Source organism: Leptonychotes weddellii, chromosome 12 (genome assembly GCF_054177405.1).
Source record: "Leptonychotes weddellii isolate Sample4059 chromosome 12, ASM5417740v2, whole genome shotgun sequence".
Taxonomy (NCBI): Eukaryota; Metazoa; Chordata; class Mammalia; order Carnivora; family Phocidae; genus Leptonychotes; species Leptonychotes weddellii.
In genome coordinates this window covers 81,359,880-81,376,331 of record NC_138380.1, presented here as the reverse complement: position 1 = coordinate 81,376,331, position 16,452 = coordinate 81,359,880, and the positions used below count along the sequence as shown (strand labels likewise).

The window sequence follows — 16,452 nt, the reverse complement described above, 5'->3', positions numbered from 1 at the left end:
TTGCTGCCTACTGGCTTCCTTCTGCTCTTGACACCTCAGCTGACTCATGGTTTCTCATGCCGTCTTGCCCTTTGGCCTTTGTTCCCGCTCCAAACTATTGACTCGCTCTCCCTCTCTGCCTCATAGTTACCCTCTCCCTGAGAAAGACAGCCTCATCATCTCAACAGACCCAAACATGGCAGCTGCCTTGGTCCCACAGCCACCCCTGACTCTTCTCACCTCAGTCAGGGTGCGGGGGGGAGGTCAGTGCAGAAGGACATGCTGAGCAGAGCAAGCATTCAGAGAGGAATAGTGTCCCCTTCTTTCATAGTTAACTGTGATTAGATTTGGAGGTGGGTGGAGAGAGGCTTCCCTTGAGAAGCGCAGTTCCCTTTCTCTCTTATTGCACCCATCCCTCCTTCCGCAGTCAGCTCTGTCACCCCTGGAGCTGAGCCTGCTGGTTGTTGTCACTTAACCAGCTGCACAAGTGTGGAACAGGTGCATCCTTGGTCAGGGCTACCAGTAGTCTCACCCGTATGGACTTTGCATTAAGCATGCTTTATCCTTTGTCTTAGATCTTTCAGTTAGATCATTGTCTACTCCTTTCCTGGTCATTGGCTGTGCTAAACAAAGGAGGTGTGAAAAAGCCAGTATCCAAATAATTCCATGTGATGCAAAAAGCTAGATCATGTTGAAAGGCGTTGGTATTTTTGATGCTCTAACTTCAGTGCCTTATAAAGGCTTATAAAAGGCTTTTCTAAATTCAAGAGATCCTTAAAATATTGTTTTATATATGTCTGTACTTCTTATGCATGGACTGTCTCTAGAAGGATTCACAAAACTTGGTAGTAATAACCCTCTCAGGGAGAAATGGCATTGCTGGGGTTGCTTACAGTGAATTTATGATCTTTTGTACCTTACAAATGTTGTACCGTGGGCATATAGTGCCTACTTTTAAAATTAACTTTCTAAAGCATGTCTTGTCTGCACTGTCGTAACTAGAGGCTCTTTAAAAGGCCGGGGCGGGCATGTGGCACAGTTCCAGCTGACACTATTCATGTGGAATGCCACGTGAAGAGGCCCCTGAGGTCGTGCTATGAGCAACACTGTGAAGGTCTTCTGTGGATATTCAGAAACCATTAGTACTTTTTTTTTTTCCAACATCAGTGATAAACTTGGTAATTTCTATTGGTTTATTAGCTAAGCACCAAATAAGATGAGAGGGAGGAAAATGCCAGGGGCTCCTCAGGGTGTGGTGATGTGTGTCAACTGGAAGCTCCAGAACTTTCCAGAACCGGAACTCTGGCTCTGGCACTTAACACACCAGTGTGTGCCCTTAAGCAGGTGACTTTACCATGCTGCATCTCGGCTCCCTTATCAGTAAATTGGGAAGTGTAATAGAATTTACCTTTTGGGGTTATTGGTGAGATGAGGTAAGTGAATGCGTGGAGCAAGCTCAGTTTCATTCCTGGTACATGGAAGGTGCTCAGTGAATAATAACCATTGTGATTGGATTTTTTTCCCTATCTCATCTATTAAATGGGCACAGTACCTGCTGTCCTATATACTGAGGTTTTTATGAATATCAAATAAGATAATCAGTTAGAGTGCTCTGAGAAATGAAAATTTGAACTGTTATCAAGATGTGTTCTATCATCTATTATTTCAATAAAATCATCTGCTAATTATCCACCTTTCCTTATGTACTATTCTCGATTCTAGCTACGAAGTGCCTTGTTGAAACTCTACTATGGGACATCCCTTTAGGCTAGGGGCAAATTAGAAACATGTTCCTTGGTGTTTCACAAACACCATTACAAAGAGACCATTACAATCTCTGTCTGGCACATAACCCCAGACTACTTTTCCTGAGGTGTTTTCATGGTAATGTAGTTGTGTAGATTTAAGTGTGACTTCGTTGATGTGCTAATTATGCAAAGCCATTGTCCATTTCTCATTGACCTTCCTTTCATAGTCTCAGACTCTGAAATCTTTGATTGAAAAGTGCAAGCATGAGCTAGAATGGACATTAATATGCTCATTTTAATGGCAGATATTTAACAAAATAGAAAAAGTAACCATCCCCAAGTTGACAGCTGAAAGAACACCTTTCATAGTCAAGATAATGTCACATGCAGTTAGTGAGGCCAGACACTGATGGGTCACCAAAGCAATAATGAGTGTGCCCAAGAGCATCCAGTCACATAAGCATATTTGTTTATTGGCTTGGAGAATAGATCATGTTACAGTCAGCATTGAACCACCCATGTTGGAATGTGGAAAAGCACAAACAGACCAGAATGAAATGGTGAGTAGTACATGGCCTTCCAGTTCTGGAAACGAGCTGATATATTTTCTTAATTAAAGAATTTCATCTTTCACTTGAGAGAAAAGCAAAGATTTTATCTTCTTTCAAATGACAAGACTTCTTAAGTGAGCAACAGGAGAGCTATGTTTCTTGGGCTTAATATGAATCCTTTGTCAAAACTTCAGGTTTTTCTTTTTAAATATATGGTAAATAATGCAGGGGAACATTGGCTCTATGATTAATATGAACTTTAGGCAAAAAGAAATAAGGGAACCTTGACTTGTATTTCTTTTCTAATGATGAAAAGTTTACTGAAGAAGGGAGATGTTCCTTTCCCTTCTGTTGCAGAGGTTCTATAGGTAATTTGCGAAGAGCTGCTTTGAATGGAGTTCAGTGAAGGGAAATATTAAAAGGCCTTTCTGTTTATCAATACTCTGGGGTCATTTTAACAATATATCTGGTTTTAAGTATCAGGATGAATTATATTCTGAACTTGGACCTACCATTTGTCTCGTTTGAGCATGCTTTAAAATATCTGTGCAGGGACGCCTGGGTGACGCAGTCAGGTGTCTGTCCCTTGGTTTCACTCAGGTCATGATCTCAGAGTCCTGGGATCAAGCCCTGGGTCAGGCTCCCTGCTCAGGGTGGAATCTGCTTGAGATTCTCTCTCTCACTCTCCCTCTGCCCCTCCCATTCATGCTCTCCCTCTCTCTCAAATAAATAGATAAAATCTTTAAAAATTAAAAATTAAAAAAAATAAAATGTCCATGCAAAGATTTTTTGTAAATGTCAAGCTGTGTGGTACTAACGTACTCCTTAGCCCTGACTAAACATGAGGCTGCTATTTCAAATTGGGGCTCCATTCATTTAATGTAATTGCATAAACAGTTTAGTTTTAACTCATGATTCTCGGGTAAGAGAGAATGACCAACATTTTGCAAGGCAGACTACCAGACAGATTGGCTCCTCGCTGGGCAGGGCGTTGACATCAGTATTGAGAGCGTGGAAATCGTGGTTTTTCTTTGTGAGACATGCAGAGCACATCACTCTTACAGAGAGAGAGCTCAATTTTCTGTAGCTATATTTGATTTTCACTTTGAGTGCTGGGGACCTAATGCTGTCCTTAGGCACTGAGTTTTTCACCTCTGATGACATACGTAGGAGGAGTGGGTGATTTTCCATGGGCAGCAGTCAGAGGCTAGGCAGGGCAGTTGCTCTGTCCTCCCCAAACAGAACCTACACCGGAGACAATTTTGTGGCTATCGGTGCAGTTAGCTTACGGCTTCTGAAGAAAGACTACATCTAGTTCATGACCTCTTCTCATTGTGAGGATTTACTCATGTCTCCTTAAGTAAGTACCTTCTCAATTTTTCTTGAAATTTGAATTTTTTTTTCTTCAGGCGACACTGTGATTTAATGGCATTATCTTATTCCCTATAGAGTCCGAAAAGGTAAAGCAGGTGGAATGATACTTCCTTTTATATGGAACTAACAGTGTTCTCTATTGGGAAGGATGAATGATTAAGGCATGCAGGCAAAGTAAACAATCAGTTAAGAACTTAGAAATCGTGTGTAGCTGCTTAAGATGTTATGGGCTTTGCAATTTATCAGTACATCTTTTAGTAGAAAGTGTTTTAGTTCTCCTACCCCTCTTCAGAGAGCTAGGCATGTAGATGGGATGCACTTGATTAGCCGGACACAGAAATCAGGCAGGTGAGCCATTTGTTTACTGTGTTTGATTCTGGAGTTCTCTCTCCATATGCCTAGTATGTAACATCAACTTGTTTTAGTGCCATTTATTTGTATTTTCCCTGAAGCTCATGGTAAATTCAGAATTCGCATTTCAACAGAAAAATCACGAGAGACCTAAATAAATCTGATTAAATGATAGAGATATGCTTTGCACACATAGAAAGACTGTCTGGTGTATATTTTGGTTAGAAATAGTTAGATGAGGGATGCCTGGGTTGCTCAGTTGGTTAAGCATCTGCCTTCGGCTCAAGTCATGATCTCAGGGTCCTGGGATCGAGCCCCGTGTCGGGGCTTCTTGCTCAGTGGGGAGCCTGCTTCTCCCTCTGCCTGCCACTCCGCCTGCTTGTGCTCTCTCTGACAAATAAATAAATAAAATCTTTTTTTTTTAAAAAAGAAATAGTTAGATGAGCTTCTGTATCAGCCTCTCCAAGTTTAATGGACATGATTGCTTATATATTGTAATATGGAAAAACAAATTTCTCGGATCTTAAACCACAGAATATGGATGTTTCATTCAGAAAACAATATTTATGTACATATAATGTCTATGTTTAGCCTAGTAAGTCCTGTTTTTGTATTTGTTTACCAGGAAGTATCCCAACTGCAATTGCCACCAGGTTCAAATCAGAACTCAATTGCTAACAAAACATGTTATCAGCATTGTTTCATGTTCCTTTTATACATGTAAGCTCTCTTCCACACACAGACATGAGAGGATAACTAATTTGACAATATAGACAAGGGTTTGGTTTTCAAACCCAGTAGTATAAATATAAACACAGCTTTAGGTAGACTGTGGTCAGATAGCCTATCTGAATACAGCCTCGTCTTCAACAATCTTAAATATCCATTTCTTTTCCCTTTCCCCCTTTCTTCTTTTTTTTCTATAAATATTTATGTACTCCGTGCGATGTGCCAGGCACTGCTGTGGCCTCTGGGAACACAGTAGGGAACAGTAAAGACACAGTCCCTACCCTTAGGAAGCTCTCAACTTAGTGGGAAAGATGGGTAGTATCAAAATACACAATTACACAAATAATAAAAATCACACAAATCATTCAGTAATTAAGCTGTGGGAGCTGCCCTAGTCTGTAATAATAACATCCCTCTGTCCTCTCAAGAGAGCCATTGGTCACCCCCACCTGTCTTCATAAAATGAGAAGACATGATTAAACGCTTCCTTCCAGGGAGGAGTTGGCCATGGGACAGAGGTCTACGTTGTGCTTTGTGCTCATGCTCTTCCATGTAGGGTGGACACTTCCATGTGCCAGGCACACTGTGTTGGTATTACAAGAGAGGGATGCCGAAGTGGGACAGGCATCACCTTTGCCTGAAGGAGTAGGGAGAGAGCATGCATACCCTCCCCCAAAAATCTATTTATCTCTGTATCTATCTATATAATATACATCATGATTAAAACTAGGAATTTCAGGAATTCTTAGGGGGAGGGCGAAAGGCCTTCTAGTTTGGTGGATCAGCTAATGTTTCCGTTTTAACTGATCTATAAAGAAATAAATTGGATTTTGATAAGGAAATATGGTGGAGGGCATTCCAGGTAAAAGGAATTGAGTAGACAAAAGCAAGAAGATGGGAAAATTCAGGGCATTTTGAAGGACTGACCCAAGAGAGAGAAACAGAAACAGACCAGCAAACCAAAAAATAGCTTTATGCGAACAGGAGGGAATAAGGTTGGTAGGATAAATTGAGGCCAGATCACTGAGGTTTTTCTATTATCTGTTTAAGGCTATATTGAACATTATCTGGTAGATCCCACAGTTTCAGAGGGTGACTGGTGAGAAAAGCCTGGAACTGGGCACCCCAGCACATCTGCTGCCCTGGTCTAAGTGAGAGACGGGAAAGGCCTTAATTGCTGGTGGTTCAGCTGGTAAATCAGTGTTTGGGGCTTGAAGCAAATTTGCAACAGTGCCCTGGACTTTCCCAAAGATAATTTCTAGAACGGAGAAGCCATTAGGCCTTTCCTCTAAACTCACACTTTCTAACCCATTTATATGCCAAGTTTTTTCTATTGGGAACGACATGGTAGCCTCTGATATAAATGCAGATATTTAAAATGGGAAAACCGTAAGGATGGCAGTGTGGACAGATTTTGCTTGACATCACTACAAATCTTTCTGACCTGATTTTAGCTGATTTATGAATAAATGATTATTCTAGTCCTGAGAGTTAAATATTTAAAAAGTTAGCTCCGTTTTAGAGTTCATGTATAATACAGAACTGATTTTCTGGGCAGCGGACTTCCTCTCATTTCCTTCTTTTTAATACACATAATTCTGATCTCTCCTTTTTCAGTTCCCTGCATGAAAATTATTTAAACATTGCACGCAAATCTTTTGTGAAAGAAGAAAAGGAAATTCAGTTTGTGGGTCTCAGCAGGAGCTCAGCTAACGCAGCTTAAAAAAATGCCGAGAAGGAAGCGCTTATCTGCAGGCAGAGCGCCCATGATTCTCTTCCTGTGCCAGATGATTAGCGCACTGGATGTACCTCTTGATCGTAAGTATTAACGTTTTAAAGCTGTTAAGCCTGGGAGTCAAAGCCTCCCCAGCATTTCCCATCACTGTGAGCTGTGTGAATGGAGAAGGTGTCTGTGTGATCCTGAAAAGCTAATCAAAATTAATTTGGCTTTTACCTACAGCACCTGGTGTTTATAAAGAGTCTCACCACAGAAATGGCCACTGAACCGGTCAGACCATTGCCCCCTCCCTATCATTATCTTTCTGCCTCCTCAGGTGCCTTTTGTGTACCATGGGGGCCGGGCAGCGGTGGGGAAGGAGCGAATCGTGGGCTGCCCTGGTCCTCCCAATGGGCGACTCTTGATAGAAGCGGTCCTGCAAGAAAACTATACGAATCACTTTGAAATGGTCATGGAGACTTCCCCACTTGTCCCCTCCCCACTACTCCATCCCCCGCCCCCTCACGTGCTCCAGAATGGTCTGGAAAGATTGGGGGATGGTTTCTCAGCCAACCCCACGCCCCCCCCCCCGTATCCCCAGACTACCCATAATTCATTTCTCTCGATTCCAACAGGGCAAAATTCACTTTACATTATGAGTCTGGATCTAGGATGTGTATCTTACCTAAAGCCTAGAGAAAGATCTTTGGTTTAAAAAAAAAAAAAAAAAAAGTGATCAAAGACCAAAATGTAAAATTTTGTGAAGAAAACAAGTCATGGGCAAAAACACTATTTAAAATGGAACCAGCAACAGCTACTGTATCAGAGCCCACCCCTTTTCCTACCAGGAAAGTATACGCTGCAGTCTGCCTGCTCTGGGTGGCCTGGTTGTGAAAAAGAAAGATAATGCTGGGTTCCACCTCATCCCTTCTCTTGCAGTGGAAAGCAGAATTTCAGATTTGGACAATGACAGTACTTCAGATGCATCCTTTATTCTTGATCTGCCTGACCTCTTTAAATCCATTAGCTTCCTGAATAGAACATCTGTTTGGCAAGCTTTCCAAGGTGCAAGGAAGATAGCACTTTCCTGGGGCTATTCAATTGTTGGGATGTCTCTTTTTGCCAAAGAAGGTTGCAAGTCCCAGTGGGCAGACATTAAGGAGAGATGTGGTTTGCCCCACACTTGGTTGACTTCCTTTGCTATGCATCTATCATCTAAAGGACAATAAAATGCAACATTTTACTTCCTTTCAAAAAATATTCTTTGACCTAATTTCCATAAAAAAAAAATGTATGATTGGTTAAGCCCATTGGAGTTGGAATGCCCAAGTATAAAGAAGAGAGACAAAAGCACTTGAGAGAAATGGGCTTTTGTTCTCTCTTGTGTTAAATATATTCTCCCTTAATCTGACTGCTCAATCTAACAATCAGGGGGAAGCTGTCACCTACGGCTAACTCAATTATCGCTGCTAATGGAGAAGAGGCATAACCATGATGAAAAAAAAGTCACGGACAACCCAGGCGCTCGTGCATTAACCTTTACAAGTAGTAATGACAGGCAGCACTGCAGAATCATTTGAATTGCATGCTAATATAATTTCTACCCCGCCCCCATTCCTTACACCCCAGTCCATCTGAGCTGCTCCTTGGCGCGGGTACTAGCAACCCCTCGGTGAGGAGGAATTCTGAAGTAGAAATATGCTAACAGCTGAAAACTTCAATTACTGACTTGCAGATTAACCATAGAAATGTAAAAACCCAACACTGGTATTGCATTTGGCTTGGATGGAGCATTGGCACTGTAGTGATGTCCAGTTGTTAGGTATTATTACCATGGGCCTAGTGATGTCTGGGATAATAGGATCAGACACAACACAGTATGTGACAACTCACATTAATTGTAGATTTCAGCTCTTTTTCAAATTGAACATAATGACTTGTCCAGCACATGTACGGAATGGAATTAGCCATTCCTAGTCCTGGAAGAATCCTTTTTTGCCGAAAGTGTTCCTTTTGTTCTTCCATATGTTTATGTGGGATGGCTGCTGCAGGAGTAAACAAAGCCATAATGGGAGTGTCTTTCTTTTACAACCTCACGACTTCCACGTTCACTGTACTGGTTTTTTAGGTCAAACCAAATAGACAAGATGCCCCTTTTATCTCCAGGGTGCTAACGTTCTTATTACTAACATCTGGTTTTCTTTAATCCTGTTTGCCCACTCACCTGCTGATATTGATGGGGAAAAAGCAAAACTTCTTGAAGACTGTAAGTGTCTTTCTGTAATTATTAGGCAGTGTGAAAACTTGACCATGTCTTTGTTTTTGAATTAATACTGTGAATTGAATGCACAGCTTTAGGAGTTGTGACTAACGTCTTTTTGAGCATGTGCATTTCCTATGGCTAAACATTGCATTTAAATACCAAGAAAGCAAGTTTAATATATGCCCTGCATGAATTCTGAAGACTCAGGTATTACTCTTTCTTTTACCAGTATGCTGCTCGACTAACTTGCAAGCTTTATTCGCATCTGATGTAACTCAATGAGAAAATTCACAAAATTTAAAGAAAATGGCTGTCTGGGTCTAAATGCCATTAAATGCTTGCTGGCATCAAGGCATGTCTTTCGGTATCTTCCAGACTGTGCCTCGCCAAACTTCTTCAGGACCGTGTAGGCTAGCATCCCAGCAGTATAACGGCCCGGTGAAATTGAATATTGTTTTGAAGCGAGCAAAAGACAATTAAGCAGCCCCCACTCACACCGTTTCTGAGGGGCTTGCTCTAAGCACAAATTTCTGCTCAAAAACAGAGTTTTCGGGCATTTGAAAAAATCCTTTGAGATTGGATTAACCAGGAAAATCATGTAAAATCACCTTTCCCCCCTACTTCTTCAAAGCGTTTGTTAGTTGCCAGGTGACCTAAGCACTGTTCAAAGTGGTGCCCGTAGACAGTAGACTCCTGACAGTTAGAGGAGGGCATCTAACTAGCTCTGCGGCAGACATGTGAACAGAATTTCTGGGTTTGAAACCACCAGACTTGCACCTAATATAAGGAAAAATATAAGGAATTGGACTGAGGCACTCCTCACAGTCCCCCCACCCACCACCTGGGTATCCACCGTTCGGGTGTGAAATTCCAGGCTTCTTTCCATCATCCCAAACTCTATACTCCCAGAGCCTGAAGGATCACTCAAAGATGAAGCTGGTCCAAATAAAAATGATTATGACAATGATTTGCACAGAGCCCACGCTGAACCATTATGGTAATGGCACGTACTAAGAATTTTCCACAGATTCTTTTATTTACTGCTCCCAGTGGCCCTAGAAGGTAGATAACCACTTTTAAACCCCATTTTCCCTCCAAGAAAAGTGGGGCTTACAGAAGGTAAGAAACTTGCTGGAAGTCTCACAGCTGGTAAGAAAGAATCAGGCGGGTTCTCGACCCCCAGCCCGGGTGCTACCCAGCACAGGGAACCGACAGGGCTTCGAGACTGAGGGTTCTTTGTAGGGTGGTGGAGGCTAGGAAGGGCAGCCAGCCGAGCGGGAGCATGAGACAGGGGTGGCTCTCACTAAAGGGAGGGGGTAAATGGTACTGTTGAGTATCCAGCAGTTACTAGGTGCATAATAAATGATGACAGGAATGAGCTCTGTTTTTGATCTGGGCTTTAGGTGTTATTTGGATGGTCAGAGCCAGCATTTAGTGTCCATCGTAGTGGGCAGCAAGAAGACCAAACAAGTGAAGAGAATCATGTTGGCCGCTTTATAGGCCATCAGACATGGAAATGATACATTTAGCCCTGGCAACGATTAACCACAGTAAAGAAAGACAAGAGCAGAGGGCGATGAGTAAACTTTGGGAAACGCTTGGTTGGCAGGTGAAGGAGGTTTCACGAAGCACAGAGCATGAGCAGAAAGGGAAAAGCTTAAATGATCTAGATAAGTCTTTGTTGGGGGAGGGGGAGGGCTGTCCTGTAAGATGCTTAGCAGCATCTCTGGCCTCTACCCGACAGATGCCGCTACCACCTCCCGCCCCAAGGGTGACAACCAACATTGCTTCCAGAAATGTCCAAACGTCCCCCGAGGGGACCCTAGGTTGAGAACCCTGGTCTGTATGAACGGCTCTCCCTGGAGTTATACAAGGCAGTGGCTTCTACTGGGAGAGTTTGGTTCTCTTCTCCATAGGATTTGAAAATAAATGATCGGATAGCACTTTGAAGAGCAAAATGGAAAGGTCTCCTGTAACCGAGCACTTCCCAGTTCCACTGATCTTCTAAACGAGACTGTTTTATCTTTGCTGCTAATAGCCACTTACCTCCTGGCTCTAATAAGACATGCCAAGTCTCTAATTTACCCATCTTTTCAACGCTAACTTCCCAAATTGATTTGTTCCCAACATATATTAATTTACATTAGCACACTAATAAACTATAAGTCAGTTACTCTTTCCTAAGAAATGCCCATTTACCTCATAACTTAAATTTTATTGAAAAGCATCATTGGAACCAAAAAAATCACAGGAATTTCTCATTGTTACATCAGAAGAGAAATGGTCTTAATATTAAGCTTGTATTGGTAATTATTTTCCCAAACTTGTAGTGGGGTTGAAATGGGCTCTGTGAATCCCTATAAAGTTACCAAAAGGAAGTTGTGCTTTGACTTCAAAGTTTTAGGAGACTTTTAGTTAAAAAATCTAGTAACGTATGTGCTGCCACCATTGAAATTGCTAAAAACATTTGGAGCACAGTCAGTCTAGGGTAAGTGATTTTGACATAGAATGATTTTTATTATGATCTTAAGTGATTTCTTTACACTGTTCTTCTTTCTACAATTAAGTGGTACAGCCTCCAACCATTACTCAACAGTCTCCAAAAGATTACATTATTGACCCTCGAGAGAATATCGTAATCCAGTGTGAGGCCAAAGGGAAACCTCCTCCAAGGTGGGTGTGCTTTCTGCTCTGTTATAGAACTGAACATAAACATTGGTATTATGGTGATAGGTCCTGCCTATTGTCTTTCTGATGAATTGAAGTCAGATTGTCTTTCTTGGACACCCAGATAATTGATTGCATTTCTGGACTCACACCCTTCTGCAAAATGCTCCAAAATTATTGGGAAATGTGAACAAAAGCCTTCTAAGGGCTCTACTGCCCTTATGACATGGGCAAACCTGTTTTCTCTGGGCCTCAGTATCTTCTTCTATAAAATAAAGAAGTTGAACTTGATGGCTTCAAAGATCCCTCCTTGCTCTGTAGAGGTCTGTAAAATAGTCCTGAGTGGATTTTCAGACTTGGCAGGGCTCAGTACTGAGGATTCTCCATATGGATCCTGGCGTGAGCACTGCACAGAAGTTTAGAGGTGGGAGGGACATGAAAGGTTATCTGGTCCAACCAATAGATGTTGTAGATGGGACACTGATGCCTGGTAATGCTCCTCCACGCTACTACTCAGCAGATGCTCCGGCACTTGCGCAGTTATATATGGGAAGTTTGGAGAGTTGGATTATTATTATTAAAAGTAGTATGGATTTTTAAATAATAAAGAAGTGAAAGTCTCTAGATCTTTCCTTTCCAAGTCTGTCTATTGCCAGCCTTACCCAACTACCACAAAGTGGCACCTGAGAAAAAAATCAGCTGGTACTAAATACTGAAGTATATCAAAAACACCCTTTGAAGAGGTTTGCTTCAAAACAGTATGTTCTGCCATATTGTTAGAACCCTCTAGCACCCAAGCCCCAAGGTGATGTCATTTCATGGAGTCCCCCTTCAGGTTCACACTGATGTGACACTTCCTGCCACTCTCTATAAGGCAGGATTACTATTTTGGGCCAGATAGTTTTTTGTTGTGGGAACGGGGACTGTCATGCGCATTATCAGATATTTAGCAGCATCCCTGGCCTCTGCCTTCTCTCCGTCGGTAGCTCCCACTTACCACCACCTCCCGCCCCGAGATGTTGGGACAACCACTGCCATAGGGTAAGGAGTGGGAAGGGAAATCCCATTGGGCAGGCAAAACACAGTGAGGTCTAGAGCTCAGTGCCTCTGTATAAGTGTGGCCACTGTGGATTTATGACTAGTTATAAAGTATTTCATTACACGAGCGCCACAACTTCTGTTCCAGGCAGTCTTTTCTATAAATAAACGGAAAAAGAAGAATTGCAGTTGACAATTTGAAATACTTCCTGAGGAATTTACAAAATCATCTCTTCTGGAATTGAGAATTCTCAAAATGTGTTTTATAGAGAATTACCACTTTTAATAGCCAACATTGAAAACACCACTGACCTCGTTCTCACCCCCTTCCCCCAACTTACACTTTGCATTTTGCTAACTTGAAACTGGTCTGATCCCTTTCAAATGCACTCATGTACCAGTACCTGGGAAGGCCTTTCTTGTCACATTTCAGCCCAGAGCAAAATTTTATAGACAGGTTATCAACTCTGTGAACAATGGAGTTTACAATAAAAATGCTAATAAAGCTCTAAGAGAACGTGCCTCAGAGACCTACTTTCTGTATTTTCTTTGAAAAATGACAGGCAATTTGTGTGCCTGATTTCCTTGAGACAGATTTCGGCTAGTTCTAAATGAAGACATGTACCTTAAAATGGTACATTTCTTTTTTTATTATGTTATGTTAATCACCATACATTACATCATTAGTTTTTGATGTAGTGTTCCATGATTCATTGTTTGCATATAACACCCAGTGCTCCATGCAGAACGTGCCCTCCTTAATACCCATTACCAGGCTAACCCATCCCCCCACCCCCTCCCCTCTCGAACCCTCAGTTTGTTTCTCAGAGTCCATAGTCTCTCATGGTTCGTCTCCCCCTCTGATTTCCACCCCCGTCATTTTTCCCTTCCTGCTATCTTCTTCTTTTTTTTTTTTTTTTTAACGTATAATGTATTATTTGTTTCAGGGGTACAGGTCTGTGATTAAACAGTCTTGCAGCCCTTTTTTCTAAGCTCTGATTCAATGAAACATTTTAGGTATGGAGCCTATTGCTCTTTCACTGAATATTAAAATGTAATCATTATCTCTAGAAGCCTACAAAACGGCTAGGAATTTGTGAAAGAGGAAGTCATCCTGTTTTTGTGGACTGTTAACAAGTTTAATGCTTGATGTGTTGGGCAGCTTCTCCTGGACCCGCAATGGGACGCATTTTGACATAGATAAGGACCCTCTCGTCACCATGAAGCCCGGCTCAGGAACCCTCACGATCAACATCATGAGCGAAGGGAAAGCAGAGACCTACGAAGGGGTCTATCAGTGCACAGCCAGGAACGAGCGCGGAGCGGCAATTTCTAATAATATTGTTGTCCGTCCTTCCAGTAAGTGGGACTTGTCTGCCAAACAGGACCCTATTTTTAAGGATGGCTCTGAGACTCAGCATCTGTGACCTCATCTAGATACTATTACAAGAAAGCAATGCCATTGATTCCAGTACTCTCACTTTGTTTTGCCTGAAAATTCTTGCTCGTTTCCACTAGCCTAATGCTTTGCCAACCCAGTATGTCTTTTATGCGAGTCCAGAATAAAACACCAGGAGTAAGAAAAGCGTTTCTTCCCCGAATTGATCAAATTATTAATTTCTCACGTATCAAATATGAGCAAACTTCCGACAGCCCGACGGAAATAAATTCAGTATGAAATGGGTAATGGGTAATTAACATTTTTGTTTCTAAGTTTCACTGGAAATAGAGGGACCTCACTACCTTGAGATAATTGTGGCTCTTTTTGCAGTAGTCACTACCCACGTCCTCTCAACAACTTGTATTTAAAGAGCATGTATTTAAAGAACATAGCCATTTGCAGTTCTGGTCATTTTGAAAACTTGTTATTACCTGTGTTCATTATTGGGGAAAAAATTACAAATAACAAAAAAGAAATTGAAAAATTTACTCATGACTCTTTCCATTCAAGCAAGTGCCCACTGCTCTTTCCACATTTTCTATGCAGATTTGCGTGTATGTGTTCCAACGGAGCTCATTCTGAAGTACTATTTTATAACCTTTTCTGACTTATCTATGTATCATGTATATTCTCATATCAGTCTTCTACATATGTATACTTACTATATGACACTCAAAAGTGTAGGTGCACAATTATTCGTTTAAACAAACGTTTTGACATTTAGTGCCTTCCATTCTTTCGTAAAGAACACGCTCGTAGCGAAATTATGATGCATCTTCTTTTTTTTTACACACCGCAGCATGCTTTTTTTTTTTTTAAGATTTTATTCATTTATTTGAGAGAGAGAATGGGAGAGAGAGAGAGCATGAGAAGAGGGAGGGTCAGAGGGAGAAGCAGACTCCCCGCGGAGCAGGGAGCCTGATGCGGGGCTCCATCCCAGGACCCCGGGATCATGACCTGAGCTGAAGGCAGACGCTTAACCAACTGAGCCACCCAGGCACACCTATGATGTATCTTCTTAATGATTTATTTAATAATACAAACTTTTAGACATGGAATTGCTGTGTCAGCATTTATACTATTAATGGCAGTGAATAAAAATCATCATTTTTTTAGCATTGGATTTAAAAGTTATTTTCTTGTTGTCTTAATGTACATGGATTCTGAATTACTATTCCCCCCAAAAGTTTATTTTGTCTTCCTTTCTAGTGCTCTTTTATTTTTCAGTGCAGAAATAACTTAGAAGTTATTATTTTATATCATAGGATCACCGCTGTGGACCAAAGAAAAACTTGAACCAATAATACTTCGAAATGGCCAGTCTCTGATCCTTCCCTGCAGACCCCCTCTTGGATTACCACCACCTATAATATTCTGGATGGATAATTGTAAGTTTTAAAAATATGAACTTTCTGTCTTCAAGATTCTTATGATTACTTGCTGTCACAATGAATTGTTACCTCTCATGATTCATAAAAATGTTTATAAGGTGTTTTAGAGATGCTCAAAAAAAAAAAGAAATGCTCGTTGAAATAAATAACATGTCATGAAATAAGCAACATGATTTTCTTGAGCACCTACTGTATACCAGGCACCGCTCTAAAGAAACCAAATTTCCTGCTTCCACCAAGCTCATATTCTATGCAGTGGGAATAGTTGGGGGTGAAGACAGAAGCAGAAATCAATGCATTTATAAATTAGGCGTTAGGGGGCGCCTGGGTGGCTCAGTCGTTAAACGTCTGCCGTCAGCTCAGGTCATGATCTCAGGGTCCTGGGATCGAGTCCCACATCGGGCTCCCTGCTCGACGGGAAGCCTGTTTCTCCCTCTCCCACTCCCCCTGCTTGTGTTCCTTCTCTCACTGTGTCTCTCTCTGTCAAATAAATAAATAAAATCTTCTAAAAATAAATAAATAAATAAAGTAGGCGTCAGTTGACGATAAGTTCTATGAAGAAAAATAAGCAGGGACATCTGGGTGGCTCAGTTGGTGAAGCGTCTGCCTTTCGGCTCAGGTCATGATCCTGGGGTCCTGGGATCGAGTCCCGTGGCAGGCTCCCTGCTCAGCGGGGAGTCTGCTTCTCCCTCTGCCTCTCACCCCACTCTTGTGTTCTCTCTCTCTCTCAAATAAATAAATAAAATCTTAAAAAAAAAAAAAAAAAAGAAGCAGCGTTTTGAGCAGAGACTTAGAGGAATGAGAGAGCAAGGCAGGCCCCTAAATGTCCAGGTGGAAGGGAAACCGGCAGGCCCTCTGAGACAGGAGCATCCTAGTGCCTGGAAAGCCCCAGAGGGCAGCGTGGCCAGACCACGGGAACCCAGCGGGAGGGAGACAGACAAGGTTGGAGAAGTCCGGGGCTCAGTACAGAGGGCTTTGGCTTTTGCTCTGAATGAAGCGGGGAGACACGGAAGGAGTGACTATACGTGGACCTAACCAGCTAGCATTAGCCCTCCTGCAGTTCCTGTGTGGATTGCAGAGGGGACAAAGGCGGGGTAGGGTCACCGCCAGGTGGCCCCTGCTGAAATCCAGGCAGAAGCTGATGGTGACATGGACTTGGGTCGTGACTGTCAGGTGGGAACAAAAAGCTTCTGGATATATTGT

At 42.0% G+C, this 16,452-nt stretch overlaps 1 protein-coding gene across 23 annotated transcripts in view; it reads left to right on the top strand.

Moving 5' to 3' along the window:
- The window catches only part of NRCAM (neuronal cell adhesion molecule), a 255,655-nt gene that overhangs the window by 175,395 nt on the left and 63,808 nt on the right, over positions 1-16,452 (top strand). For 13 of the 23 annotated variants that reach the window (XM_081800737.1, XM_081800739.1, XM_081800736.1 and 10 more), the window contains 5 exons: positions 6,350-6,550; positions 8,698-8,715; positions 11,280-11,385; positions 13,580-13,776; positions 15,124-15,246. In XM_081800737.1, the coding sequence (XP_081656863.1) occupies positions 6,460-6,550; positions 8,698-8,715; positions 11,280-11,385; positions 13,580-13,776; positions 15,124-15,246 (535 nt within the window). In that variant the 5' untranslated portion in view covers positions 6,350-6,459. Of the gene's footprint in view, positions 1-3,204; positions 3,639-6,349; positions 6,551-8,697; positions 8,716-11,279; positions 11,386-13,579; positions 13,777-15,123; positions 15,247-16,452 lie in introns of those variants that run through there. The other 10 variants (XM_081800747.1, XM_081800745.1, XM_081800744.1 and 7 more) reach the window with 4 other exon arrangements.